The 14656-nt window shown below is 37.9% G+C and overlaps 1 protein-coding gene across 1 annotated transcript in view; it reads left to right on the top strand.

Moving 5' to 3' along the window:
- pAbp (poly(A) binding protein) overlaps positions 1–14656 on the top strand; it is a 32380-nt gene that overhangs the window by 2109 nt on the left and 15615 nt on the right. Inside the window, exons 3-4 of the mRNA XM_035364925.2 lie at positions 4537–4655; positions 10739–10898. Of these exons, the coding sequence (XP_035220816.2) occupies positions 4537–4655; positions 10739–10898 (279 nt within the window). The remainder of the gene's footprint in view (positions 1–4536; positions 4656–10738; positions 10899–14656) is intronic.

Below are 14656 nucleotides of genomic sequence, written 5' to 3'. Positions count from 1 at the left end.
TCTTCATTTTTAACATTTGAGACAGATTTAGTAAAAAAAATTATCTGTAGGGATATTTCTTCCTTTATTTTCGAAATGTTCTTTCAAATCCAAAATGACGTATTCAAAGGTTTTCAGGACATTCCTCATCTTTACCCAAATATAGAATACCATTGAACACATATTTACTATCAACATCAGCGGCAATGAAACAGCTGTTCACTAATAGTTATATGTGGTCCTGGTTTATAGCAGGTTCTCGAATTTTCAATGAATTTCTTCCAAACTTCAGAAATGAAACAGGATTTATCTGTTTATAGGCATTAAGACCCCCCCCCCCCCGAAATACAGAAATTTCATAAGTTCTCTGAATCTATCTCTTGCCATAGTATCACGGAAAAAAGGTAGACCCCAAACAAGACTATCGAGCTCTAGATTGTTTGCGGTGCTGCTTTGGTAGACAGTTGCACCGATTTTTGGCGATTTACTTTGGCTCGGTTTTAACAATTGTCAGCCATCTTGAAAAGCACTGTTTTTACGTATTTTGCCTATAGTAAAGTATTCGAAACTTGAAAAAAATAATGGCTTAATTTTTTGTTGAAAACAACGTTTTTTAAGTTGGCAGGCAAATGTAAATAAATACGTTTACTACGAGTATAAAATACTAAAGTAAATTATTACTTTCATATAGCACTGAAATAGAATAAAAACATTGGGTTGATCTTTACATTATGGTAACTTGGCGTTTTTTTGGCGAAAATTTGGCGACCAACTCTCCTACAGCAACCCTCTATTTTTTTCCCCGCCGCCATTTTGTCTTCACGAAGTAAAGACATGTTTCTTTTCCTTTTATCTACTGAACACTTCTTCCAACAATCTACAAGCCGAATTACACTTAGGCTAGAAATTTTATCTAACAAAACTGCTTAATCATGACAAATATTCACTGCAAAATTGGGAAAAAGTGCACGATACCATACTCCTTACGCGTTTTTCAAAATAACACATACACATAAACCATGTACACGCCGACTTATTTTTACTTAAAAAAACATCCCAGAATTGCACAAAAATGGCATTGCGCACACTCTTCACTATATCCATGTACACTGCTTTTTTCTCAGAAATTAGAAAAATTTCACGAAAATACATGACAATTTTCTCAATCTTTAAACCCGGTAAAAAGAACGTATATGAAATTACCTGATCGCGAAAAAGTATTTACCCTTTCCAAATATAAACATTTTCACATATAAAATAAATAAAATATCAAAAAACTTTTACCTCTAAATCATTTATTATATTATAAACGTCACCAACGAATTCATACCGCAACCATTACAAATACTTAGTGTCAGATGTTTAAATTATTTCCATGCACGTTTACTTCAACTTAAACGTATACCAAATTCCCACAAACATAAAATTCACAAAATAACTATCATTTCATTAAAATATAATTAAATTCAAAAACACTACTTAAAATATAAATGAGCACATACATTAAATTAATAAAAATTACCTTCCAATCCTAATTACTTTAAACTAAATCATTGCTAATAACAATTTTCCCAATAATACCAAATTCCTTTACTTCCACCTTACATTTAGAACAATGCATAAAAATAATATACTCAATTAAAAATACTAACTTACCTAATCTTCTTCAGAATCTTGATTACGTGTCCGATAAACTTTTCTTTAGTTACGGCCATGGGATCCAAAAATTCACGAACACTGTTTCACACAACACAGAATAAACCAAATACAAAATTTCCAGATTTTTTTCCGATTAAAGAACCGTAATTCGTCCATTAATATCACATGACATATCCCATGATCTCTCATTTCCCTCACACAAAAGAATGCGTAATCGGAACTGAGTACTGCTCACATTGTTACCAAAGTCCCAGGTAGTAACCTTTATCGCCTCCAAAATGTCGCCAAACTACCAGTTACCATATTGTAAAGATCAATTAAACATTGTACCAGCGAGCTAAAATGACAGCAATTAGAAGTTTACTGCTGGTAAAAAATGAAGAATGTCTAATACTTTTTTTACCGTCACAGCAGTTATTTCATCCACCATGAACCACAATATCATATACGCCGTCCTCAGAATCAGCTCTTTTAACAAACTTCATCTGTGTTCCTCATTTCTTGATATGATTTATCGTATTTGACGGCATATAAGATGCACCCTTATTCAGAAAAGGGTTTCGATAGTCCGCGCAAGGAAGGAACATGCAAGGAAAAAAAGTTTCAATAGTCTGTGCTGTACCACGATAACTTAAAATGTGGTTTCTTTTAGTTCTTACATTTCGTAAAAGCCAAATAAACAATCATTGAATGCAATTACCAAACATATTTTTATTAAGCAAAATTCAAACGGCAAGCAAACATAATATAAAATAAAGCATAAACAAAAAAAAAAAACAGTGATTCAAGGAAAACGTTGCCTATCATGAAATTAGACTTTAATCACTTTCAAAACCATAAAAATCCTTTTAATTATAATCATCATCGAAAATGAGAATATCGTCATCACTAGTATCACCTTCTTCGAATAATGTGTCGTCTTCTGTTCTGTCAAGACCATTACTGATTCCGCACTTCTTAAAGGACTTGACAATTACTTCAGCCTTTACGTCCTCTTAAGATCTTTTTATCTACTCGCACATTTGTGAAATAGAGGGCCGCTTCATTCTATCTGAGAGTGTGAGGTCATGATGTGGATCTCCTTGTTACATCCATCGTTCTTGCACTTTTTACTTAAATGGCTTATTCACCAATATATCTAAAGGCTACAATTGGCTAGTCAGTCCATCAGGAATGACAGCTATCTGGTTTTTTAATTCTCCTGCTTTATGGTTTCAGTTCTATGGGCGCTAAACTGATCCAAAACCAAAAGAGGGGTTTTTTAAGAGTCCACTAGGTTGCCTTGCCCATACGTTCTGTAACCACAGTTTATTTCCAGCTTTGTCCATCCAGTCTTACGAATGAACATGAACAATTACTCCCATTGGAAGTTTTTCTTTTGAATGTGAAAAACGGCGATAGTTTTATGCCGTAAGCACAACATGTTAGAACTACCATATATCGGGTTTTTTCATGATCTGTGGTTTTTATGGTTATTAATTTAGACCCGTTAATACTCAGTCTTGTTGGATGGTACATCAAATGTGAGTGGAATCTCATCCATATTTCCTATTTGACCGAGCTCAAAAGAAGTTTTCTTGCGTGCATTTATAACAAACCTATGAAATGCTTGTATTTTTTCTTCATAATCTGCTGGCATTTTCTGTGCAATAGTTGTTTTCGTGCGCATTGATAGGCCTTGCCTTTTCATGAACCTGTAGCACCAGCCCTCATACCTGAAAAGTTCAGATTCCAATGTTTTTCTGCAAATCCTTTGGCCTCATTGATTATCATTTTTATTGAAACACTTATCCCAGATTTCCTCTTATCTATCACCCACATTTTTAGGTCATTTTCAAGTTCAGGCCAAGATGGATCTGGGCATTGAAGGTTATGCTTTTGTTTTTAGCAGTCTTCAGTTGATCTTCCTGTAGTCACCAAGTACGTATCATTTTTTTCGTTAGGTGGTGGACCAAAATGCCTTGCAGCCGCTCTGTTTCCATGCACTTTGGCGTAGTTTAACAATCCTAGTTTATACTGAATTGTATAGCTTAATCTCTTGTTTCCTGTAGTCATATTTTCCAGGGTATTTTTTTAAAACAAATAGTTTAAAGCACCGATACCGGCACATGTATACAGAGTAGCACCAATACCAATACGTGTGTTAGCAGAGTCAAAGAAAGTATGTAAAGAAGGAAAGGCCCCATAGACATAATGTGACCTTCGAACTTCAACATCAGCTTCAAGCTTTGGCGCTTTTTGGCGACAGATATTTCACACATGCGCAAGGGCTAAAAATAGCATTCACTCTTGAAAGTTAACCTGTGTCCTTCACGTATAAGAAGCCCACCAGCAGGCGAGCGGGAAAGGCGCTAAACACTGGTAGTTCGGTCCGAGGTTCGAATGTATACGAGCCCGTTTCCCTTAGAAAGTCCTCCACGCACCCTCCCTTTAGGTAGATAGCCCTCATGTGCTTTGCCATAATTAAATAATCCAAACACATATAAGACGCATGTAACTTTTTTAGACCAAATTTAGGAAAAAAAGTGCATCTTATGTGCTGTCGAATACCGTAAATCAAATTCCGCCTCATTATAAATATCACAAATACACATCAAATAGTTTTCTGGTTGCAATTGTCTAATTTCGGCTATGCGTAATGTATGCTTTACGCTTGCGCGCGTTGAAAGACATGTTTAATAAAGTAAGCAAATAAATATTAAGTTTTTTGTAAATTTTGATACCCTATAGATGATAATTGCTCTTTATTTCATAAATTACGGTTTCATATTTTCAATTCTATAATTTCTGCATGCCCATCATACCAGATTTGAACTGATGATCTATAATCCGAAATCGACGAGTCCGGATTAAAGACTTTTGACTGTAGTTATTTATTGTACGTATTTGTTTGAATAGGTAGCAACTGATGAGGAGAGCACTTCAAAAGGCTATGGATTTGTTCATTTTGAAACTGAAGAAGCAGCAAATAATGCGATCATGAAAGTAAATGGCATGCTTCTTAATGGCAGAAAAGTGTAAGTTTATAACAAGTTTTTAACGAGTGTCTTAAATTATAAAAATGCATGAAACACTCGAAAGATGAGCCTAGTGTTTATGCCTCTACCTATAATGCCAAACCATTTGTATTGCAACAATTTACAGAAGTTCTGATGTTTGATTTGATTGTGATTCTATTAGGGCAAGATTTTTTTATTCTCTCTTAATTTACCATCCTTTTTTATTATGTACTAAATGAAATAGATGCATTTAACATAGGTATTGGACAAATTTTGATTGAATTAAATTTGCGTAATTATTTGAATTCTTTCACTGTATAGTCATGTGAAAAAATTGAAAAATGGCTGTATCACTTTAATAATGGGTGCCGTGAAAATGAACTGAATGGAAAAGTATGCGTGTTTCAGGTGACCTTTAACGAAGTACTTAATGTATCAGAAAGCTGTAAAAATAATTTTTATTTTGGTTTTATTAGTTTTTTGCATAATTTATGGTAAAATGGCTTAAAATGAGTAGTTCCAACCTGGGTTTGATTCCTAGTGAATGAGCTGGCTGCATCAGCAGTTTTGTGGCTTTCCACATGTGCAACATTATAAGGTATTTTTCCTCTTCTTCCAGCATGCCTTTGTGGTGTAAAGAGTAGTACACCAGTGAGGGCGTTAAGCATTTTTCATGTTTCCTACTCATCAAAAACCCTAATGATTATGAGTCAGTTTCCCTTGCAAAGTTATCCACGAAGGCATTCTTACCCTTAGGCAGATAACCCTATTATGTTTTGTCATAATTAACTAAACCAAACCAACGTGTATAAAATGGTGAGTTTTACAAAAGTTGTTAAATGTAAATAAAGTATAATGATCCAGAATGGCTGGGACGTCAGTATCTTTTAAAAATCCAAATTTCTGGACTTTAGATACTCAGTTTTAGTTGAATAAGAAGACTTGGACATACAAAAACTAAGATTTTAGGTATCGTTTCAGTCAGTAAGAAAAATGCTATCCCTTCCTCCCCGCAGAGCTGATACCTGAGCAGGGTATCAGAATGCCCCAGCAGCATGAATCCTGCCCTTCCAAGTCAAGAGCTAAAAGTGTGATCCTGGCCAACATTAATATGTCCAGAATTTCGAACTCTTGATTTAGGCAAGATACTTCCGATTCCAACTAACCTGATTTGCAACATATTTCTCCTGTCCTTTCTCTTATTTTTAAATTTTCTCACAATTTTTAGAATACTTTTTTATTTGCACTTGAGAGTTATTTTTGGCCTCTGGAAGTGCTTATTTTTTTCTATAGATACATATAAAAGAAAACAAATCATTTCATCACTGGCTCTCAAAATCAGTCATGTCAAAGGTTTTCAAAAGTTGGAATCAAAACCCTCAGTTCTCTAGAAGATTCGACTGTTCGCATATAGTTTTCCGACGCAATGATCGGTGGCGTCTCCGACAAATTATATGGCAGGACAGGGTGCTCTCCTGTGCTTTAGCTGACATAGATCGTCAACCAAGGTCCTTCCCCGCAGATTTTAGTTCGAACCATACGCAGAGGATAGGAATGCATAGTCTGGTGCTTGTGAGAAAACCACTCCTTTCTGCCCAACATGCTAGAATTTGTATGTAGTAGTCTTGGGAAAGAAGACTGTGGACATGAGGATTGGAAACTGGTAATGTAGTCGGATGAATCGTACTACGTCTTATTTTGCACTGATGGAAGACGTGGAATTTGGCGAGAACTCCATGAAGCCATGAATCAGTCATGCCTTATTTGTACTGTGCAAGGGTCTGGGAGGAGTATCATGATGTGGGATATGTTCTGCTGTCATGGAAGTGGTTTCCTAGTGTTCCTCAAGGTTAAACAGCCATAAAATATCTAGATATACTGGCAGATTAAGTACATGCTGTAGTGTTGCATTTTTACCTTTATAGTGACGGATACTTCATGAATAATAATGCAACTATACATCACGCAAGAAGTGTTCAAAATTGGTTTGCAGAATATAAGTCGACTTCCAACAACTTCTCTGGCCACAACATAGCCTGGATCTTAACCACATAGAAAATGTGTGGCATATCGTAGAAAGTCTCATCCAACAGCATTCTCCTCTTTCCATCAAAAGATCTAAAAAGTGCATGGTATTCTGTGGACTCCATAGGCATGTAGGCTTGATGCCCAGACGAATCAGAGCAGAGCCATGCAAAAGGTGGTCCAATAAAATATTGCTTTTGGGTTTTTAATTTATTAGTCAGGGTGTATATATATACATGCTGGTTATCTTAAGAGAAATATTTATCTAGAATCCTTGACCAATTGAACCCACTTCTGACATTTTTTAAGGAACAAGTAAATGCATCTAGACTTGATAAAAGATTGTATTGAAAGTTATATCTATTTATATAAGGTTTTAAAAACAGCAAGTATTGATACCCAGTGGAATTTAACTAGAAATGTACTGGCAGAATTTTAAATTACAGTGAATTGTCTAGAATAATGTTGGCCATCCTGACATTCGCCATAGTAATGCAGAGTATAGGAAAATTTTTAACGCAGTTACTAAAACAAGGTCTAAATTGAGATCCAATATTAGTAATGTCACATCAGAAAAAGTTATTAGCAAAAGCAGGCCAGCACCTAAGAGCTTCTTTCTTAATAAAAGAAAAATGTGCCATTTATTACATGTAAGTAATTTTGTTCTTTAAGAATTAGTAACTGAACTTTCAGATATTGATTAGTTATAATTCATTATCAAAAAGTACATATTTTTATCATTAAAAAAATCTTTGCCATTGAGAAAATTTTTCTGATTGTTAAGTTGGCAATTATGTACAAGGCAGTTAAAATTAAAACACCCCTACTCTGAGCTCTCTATACATCGAACTATTGAATGTAAAGGCCCCAAAATTGTTAAATATACTGTTCAAGGATGGGGAAATGGATTACGTGAAAAAAAAATAGTTCCAGAAACACTGATAAGTGGTGCTGTACAACAAAACATATGCTGAAAATACACTTTATAACACATTTAATTCGAACGTAACGAACATTCATATCACAAAAATCTTATCGATGTAAGGAAAGCTGCTCAATATTGTTTCCTTTTTCAAGTTGTAAAATCTGCAGTCTGTGGACAGCTTGTTCAACTGCGGATCGTAATTTGTCAATTGAGATGCTTCTCGCATGCAGAGTAATACTGCCTTTCAAATCTGCCAGTTACCAGATATCGTCGATAAACAAGATTTTTTAAGTAACCCCACAGCTAAAAATCACATGGATTAAGATCTGAAGAGCAAAATTGCAGTTAATATTTCCATACCTCATGTTTTTATTTGTTCCTTTTCAGTATATTTTCTGTTGTACAGCTCCACTTGTTGGTGTTCCTGCAACTAATTTTTTTCCCCACGTTATCCGTTTCCCCATGTCTTGAATAGTATGTTCAACATTGTGGGGCCTTTACACTCAGTAGTAATGTACTATGGAGTTTGGGCTTCCCTGCTCCGAGTAAACTTAATCTCACTGCAGGTCCACTCTCCCTTTGGGCACGTCGTGGAGGTTCAACCTCCACTATTACCCTCCGGAAGAGCAGCTCACCACCTGGGGACGGGCCCCAGGCAGCACCGGTTGTCAATTGCTCCTACCAGTCGCTTGGGCGAGCCCGTTGCAGCGGGACATTACCCAGCGACGCCGGGGGAGACCCCCGGGTTACTAGTACCACGCCGCGCTAGGACGTGCCAGACTCCGAGGCCAGCCAATAAATGACCTTTCCCAGAGCCTTCAGAACCACCAAGTTCATAATCTTTATACACCCGTGGCCGAGACTGCCTAGGTACAGATCCTAGCCAGTAGCTTCGCAGAGTTCTCTACGTCGACCCCCGGGGGGCAGTAGTAATGTACTGAGAGCTCAGAGTAGGGGGTGTTTTAATTTTAACTACTTTGGATGTCAGTCAATCAGTGCATCTATATCGGCTGATTTATCACTTCCTGGCCAACCGTTGTTTGAAAGTAATATGTATGAATGTTGTTTAGTCTAAGAGTCCAATTTATGACACTCTTGTTTCTTGTATTCTCCATTCCTAAACTCTGCAAGAGGGAAATTTTTTTATTTTTGGATGGTGGTTTGGAGGTACTGTTAACTCCCTTCTGTGCTGATGAATTATTCGGTTAGAAATAATGCGATTCCTATTTCAGAATACTTTATTATCTATCTGATTATTAGTTTTAGTTGCATTAAAACTTTAAACTAATGATGAAAAACCATTTCTTGTGGTTTTCAATCATTATTGTATATGGAAAAATTTCGGTACTCTTATGTTAATTGATATGTATGCATGCATTGTATGTTTAGATGTACATGTTCATGCATACATATATGTGTGTGTATATATATACATACATACATTTAAGAATCCGGCCCTGATAACAGAAGAGTACCAGAATTTCCTTGGATGTTTGAGAATTTAAATACATAATTTGTTTAAGTGTACAAACTTAATTTATTAATAACATTGGTGTAGTATTGATCATTGAATGTAATATTTGATCATCTGTGAATATACACACTGCTGGCCGACCGTAAATGCAACACCCTGAAGGAAGCATGCAAATAACATGAAATTTACATCTATTAGCGGAGGTGAGATATGCAAATGATTATAATTTCTGTGCAAACTCGCATTACGTGCGCCTGTGGCGCCACTTCAAAGTGCTATTTAAGTCTTGGAATTTTCGACGATTTCAAGTTAAGCAATTGTGTTTTTCTTGTGGTTTTTTCAAAAAAAAAAAACGATGAATTATGCCTCGTAGTAAACAGCGATCATAATTTGTTCAAGTATCCGAGTTTGACAGAGGAAGGATAGTGGCCTACCGAGGGTGTGGATTATCTTTCAGGGAAGTCGGTGGTTGTGTTGAACAAAACCAAACAACTATAATGCTGATATGTGACTGTTGGATGCAGAAGGGTGCGACGGACCGACGTGTTCGATCGCATCCACCTCAGTGCACCACTTCGCTTGATGACAGGAACATTATGCTCATGGCAGTGACGGATTGCTCAATCACATCACGAACCATAGCATAGCACATTCAGTCTGTAATCGGGGCCCACCAGAGGCCGAGCGGTAAAATCCCTGAACACTGGTAGTTCGGTCCGAGGTTCGAATCCTGCGAACGGGCTGGCTGCATGGGCGTTTTCGTGGTTTTCCCCATGTGTAACGTGTATACGAGCCAGTTTCCCGTATAAAGTCCTCCACAAAGGCATCCCTCCTCTTAGGCAGATATCCCTCGAGGCTTTGCCATAATCACACACACACACACAGTCTGTAATCGTCCAGTGTTCGCACGTACCATTTGACGCCGTTTGCAGCAGAGTGGTCTGTTCGCAAGACGTCCATTGCTTCGTCTACCTTTGACGCAGAACTACAGACGTCTCCGCCACCAATGGTGCGGTGAAAGAAGGATGTGGACGCCAGAATGGAATGAAACTGTCTTTACTGACAAGTCACGCTTCTCTTGGAGACACCGTAGAGAGAGAATGTTGAACAGCTGCGGTATTGAATATCTCTTTTGCACTAAACAGCCATCACTACAACTCCGAGGTGTTGTCCTTCCTTACCCACAGCCATATTTCAACAGGATGAGCGACCACATGTGGTATGCTTTGTCCAAGGGTTCTTCGTCAATCACCAGATTGAATTGCTTCCCTGGCCGGCTCACTCTCCGGATCATTCGCCGATAGAAAACATGTTTCATGGTTGCTAAATGATTGACTCGGATTACATCCCAAGCTGCCCCACCAGATCAACTTTGGCAACGTTTGGAAGCTGCTAGAACACATCTAAAGTCTCTTTGAATCAACGCCGATGCGTGTGGCAGCGGTGATCTTCAACAATGGCGGCTACTCTGGCTACTGATTCTGAAGAGAACCACACTTCACAGAATTCTATAAATTTAATCATTTGATTTTTGGTCAACATGTTATCTACTAAATAAATTTTGTTGTGATATCTCCTGTCTTTCTTGGTATTGCAATTTGGGTGGCCAGCAGTGTATATTAAAATGTATTTTGAACTAGCAGTGTTACAGATTTCACTAATTTTCATCTTTTCTAGTTTTGTTGGAAAATTCATCCCCCGTAAAGAGCGGGAGAAGCTCTTGGGTGAAAAAGCGCGTCGTTTCATGAATGTTTATATCAAGAACTTCGGTGATGATCTTGATGATGAAAAGCTGAGAGAGCTGTTTGAAAAGTATGGAAAAATAACAAGTGCCAAGGTTTGTATGAGATTTCTATATTTTTTAGTTTAACATGTAAATCACAACAAGTTTGTATTTTATCACTGATATATTTATTTATCTGGTTTAATATAGATTTTCACTTGCTATTCATTTGCAGAATTTCATTACTCAAATTTAAGAAAATGAGTAGGTTTCATATTTGATTAACTTAGATATTTGTTATGCTTTTAGAGAATGTCTTCTGGAGTAGGTTTTTCAAGGAAAATGAAACTTAAAAGAGTACTCTTCTGTTATAGTGACAGCTTCATGCCTGAGGATGTTTTTTTCCATAGAGAAGAACCTCATTATTAGGTGTACCTGATCTTTTTAGGGGTTGAGATTTTGCAAAGCATGAGTGTTTGTAATCAACAAAATAATTTTCCTTTAAAATTGTAATTTAAAAAAATTAAACTAATTCATGTATTTTCCATTCTGCACTTATTCAGATTTTTTAGCTCTTGAAGGAGAAGCCGAGACCCAGCATAATGCCATTTGGGAGACTGTATGTGCCCATGCAAATAAGAATAATGAAACATACACACGTATTATTATTACAGTAGTACATCTTACTGCAAAATGCATGGGAGTTGTGTAAGTGCGAGTACTAAGTAATTGATGACGCACAACGATAGTGTAAAAAAGCCTTAGTCAAGCTCTCAATTTAGTTTGGGAGAGGAGTATGGGAAAATCATTTGTGACAAGCTTAAAATAAGTGACTGTTTCATCCAATCATTGTTAATACCCCCAAGAAAGAATTTGTTTTAGTGAGTAATTAAAATAAGATAAACTAATTTTTTAGCTGTAAGTTATCTGATATGTTATATATGTACACTCATGAACAAAAAAATTAGCGCACCAAGAAATAATTGCGGGATTGTAACGAAACTTAACAATGAAGGTACATGTTGGGGAGATATGCAAATGATTAGAATTGCAGCGTGATTGTGCATTACGTATAGCCGGTAGAGAGCGTTGAACATCATACTCTGTGGAGTATAAAACAGGTAAACCAAGCTTGTTTGAGTGTGAATCATTTACAAAAGAAGAGCTGAGGTAGACATGCCATTACGCCGTGTTCGAAGACTATATGAGCAGTTGTCACAGTTTGAAAGGGGGAGAATTGTCGGGATGATGGAAGCTGGGTGGTCAGCTAGGCGAGTAGCTCGTCAATTAGGCCGCTCTGATTGTATTATGAGGAGGTGTTGGGACCAGTGGACCTAAGAGATGTCATGTACACGAAGACCAGGCTCAGGATGCCCTCAACCCCTCAGGGGGCTTACTTTTGTGAGTACGGGTGTAGCAATCCCGAGGTACCCTAGCCCTTCAGGGGATCATCTTGGTGAGACGGGTGTCACGATCCTGGAGCCCCAGTGATCTATCCTCTTTTCCGTCTCCCCTCCTCTTGGCTGGAACTTTTCCCCTTCCCTTCTCCCTTGTGGTTTCTCTCTTCGGAGTTTGGGGCTCGTCACAAGAAATTGGAACAGCCCTTATCTCTAATTTTCGTCAGTGGCTTGGGGTCAAGCTCTCGGGAGTACCTGCTTTCGGGAAAGCTGACTGTGAGGCTTCAGTTTGCGTATGGGTCCGGCTAGCCCTAACACAGGAATCTGTGTTCCCTTGTTGGGCTCCATGGTGGGCGGGGTGTCGGACCCAAATCGTTTCTTCTTAAATATGGCTTCTCTCTTTATCTTTAAAAAACCCCGAGTCGAATGAAACCAACCAAGATATCGAAATTGTCGACAAATCCATCAACAAGAAGATCCTTACAGGTGCAAATGCCAAAGACATTGAAATTGTTGACAAAACCATTAGCAAGAAGATTTGTACCAATGCAAATACCAAGGAAACTACTGAAAATCCTCGCTTCCTCATTGTCTCTAGTCCTTCTGGTGAACTGCAAAAGATGTCTCCTTTTCTCGTAAACAAATATATACATTCATGTATAGGTGAGCCAAGGAACATAAAGCACCTCCGATCAGGAGACCTTCTTATTGATACCATATCGGCCACCCAGTCTGCTTCTCTTTCCCGACAAACCAAATTTGGAGAAATATCTATAACTGTGTCAGTGCACAAAACACTTAATTCTTGTAGAGGTGTGATCTCGGAGATCAACCTTCTGTGTGTCTCAGAAGAAGAGTTCGTCTCCGAGTTAGCTGACCAAAATGTCTGTAGTGCTAGGCGGATCAAGATGCGAAAGGAAGGCCAGTTGATTGACACAAAACACGCCTGATCTGCCTAAGAATATTAAAGCCGGATATCTAAATCTTCCTGTAAGACCTTATATTCCTAACCCTATGTGATGTTTCCAGTGCCAGCGTTTAGGCCATTCTAAGATGTCTTGTCGTGGCAGCCTCACATGCGCTCGATGCTCACAGATTGCCACGATTCTGAAAATTGTACCGCTGCGCCTTTGTGTATAAATTGCAAGGGTCAGCACCCAGCATTTTCACGCCTGTGCCCAAAATGGAAATCCGAAAAAGAAGTGCAGACTGCAAAAGTTACCAGAAACATCTCATATGCTGAAAGCCAGAAAACTAGTTCAAAGCACACAGCTCCATTCAAACAAATCATACGCCAGTGCAGTTAAAACAACACGTAGCATTGCCACCCAATCATCAATAGGCACTCAGACTGTACCAAATAAAACCCAACCGACTACATCCACCAAGAATAAGGAAAATGCAACTCATTTAATACAAAAAAATAGGTCATTCAAAGTAAACCCAAAACTGCCACTAAAAAAATATCAAATAAAAATAGAAGTTCCAGCAATAGCTCTTTTGATGAAATGATTTCTGAATCTGCGGATTCAGAAAGTATGGATGTAGAAGAGGGTCTAGAAATCCCAGGCATCTACTTCCACGAAAAACAAAAGAACAGCACAGAAAGAATAAAAACCATTCATAATGGCCATCCTCGTCTCGTGGAACCGTCGCAGTTTCCACCGAAATTTGCCTGACATCAAATCTATAATAAATGCCTATCATCCTGTGTGCTTAGCAATACAAGAAACAAATCTGAAACCAGAACAACATGCAAAACTTCGGAGGTTTTCTTTTGTCAGGAAGAACCTTGCAGGTGAGCTTGCCAGTGGAGGTGTAGGTCTCCTCACCTCACTGGATTATCCCTCAAATGCACTTTCTTTGACGACATCCCTCCAAGTTGTCGCTACTCAAGCAAATTTTGATATTGTTCATTTGTTTCTCTGTATTTGCCTCCAAATGAGCTCATTGATGAGCAAGATTTAAATGATCTTATAAAGCAGCTGCCTGAGCTCTATATAGGAGATTTTAACGGCCATAGTCCGCTGTGGGGTAGTAAAGATACAAATTCCCGAGGAAGACAAATAGAGCAGATGATTGAAGATCATAGCCTTTGTCTCCTGAATAATGGGCAGGATACTTACTTCCATGAACCTTCAAGGATATTCCATGCTCTCGATCTTCCTATCTGTTCACCATCTCTGTTGTCATTTTGCACCTTTAGTGTCGGAAATGATCTATACAACAGCGATCATTATCCCATTTTTGTGTCTTGCACAAAGATGAGCAAACCCTATGTCGAGACTACCTCGGTTTATACTGGACAGAGCAGACTGGGAACTTTTCCGTTGCAGAGCTGACAGATGAAATGGTAGAAGATGCGCATATCAGTGATGCTGTTGAAGCTGTTACTAATACTATTATTGCGGCAGCTGTACTTTCTATTCCTAGAACGTCAGGAAAAATAGTAAGATATATGAAACCATGGTGGAA

The sequence above is a fragment of the Stegodyphus dumicola genome, chromosome 10 (genome assembly GCF_044657685.1).
Source record: "Stegodyphus dumicola isolate Sdum_Otavi_A_Nest chromosome 10, ASM4465768v1".
NCBI classification, from domain to species: Eukaryota; Metazoa; Arthropoda; class Arachnida; order Araneae; family Eresidae; genus Stegodyphus; species Stegodyphus dumicola.
The sequence above is the reverse complement of the archived record's forward strand: the minus strand, read 5'-3'. Positions and strand labels throughout refer to the sequence as shown.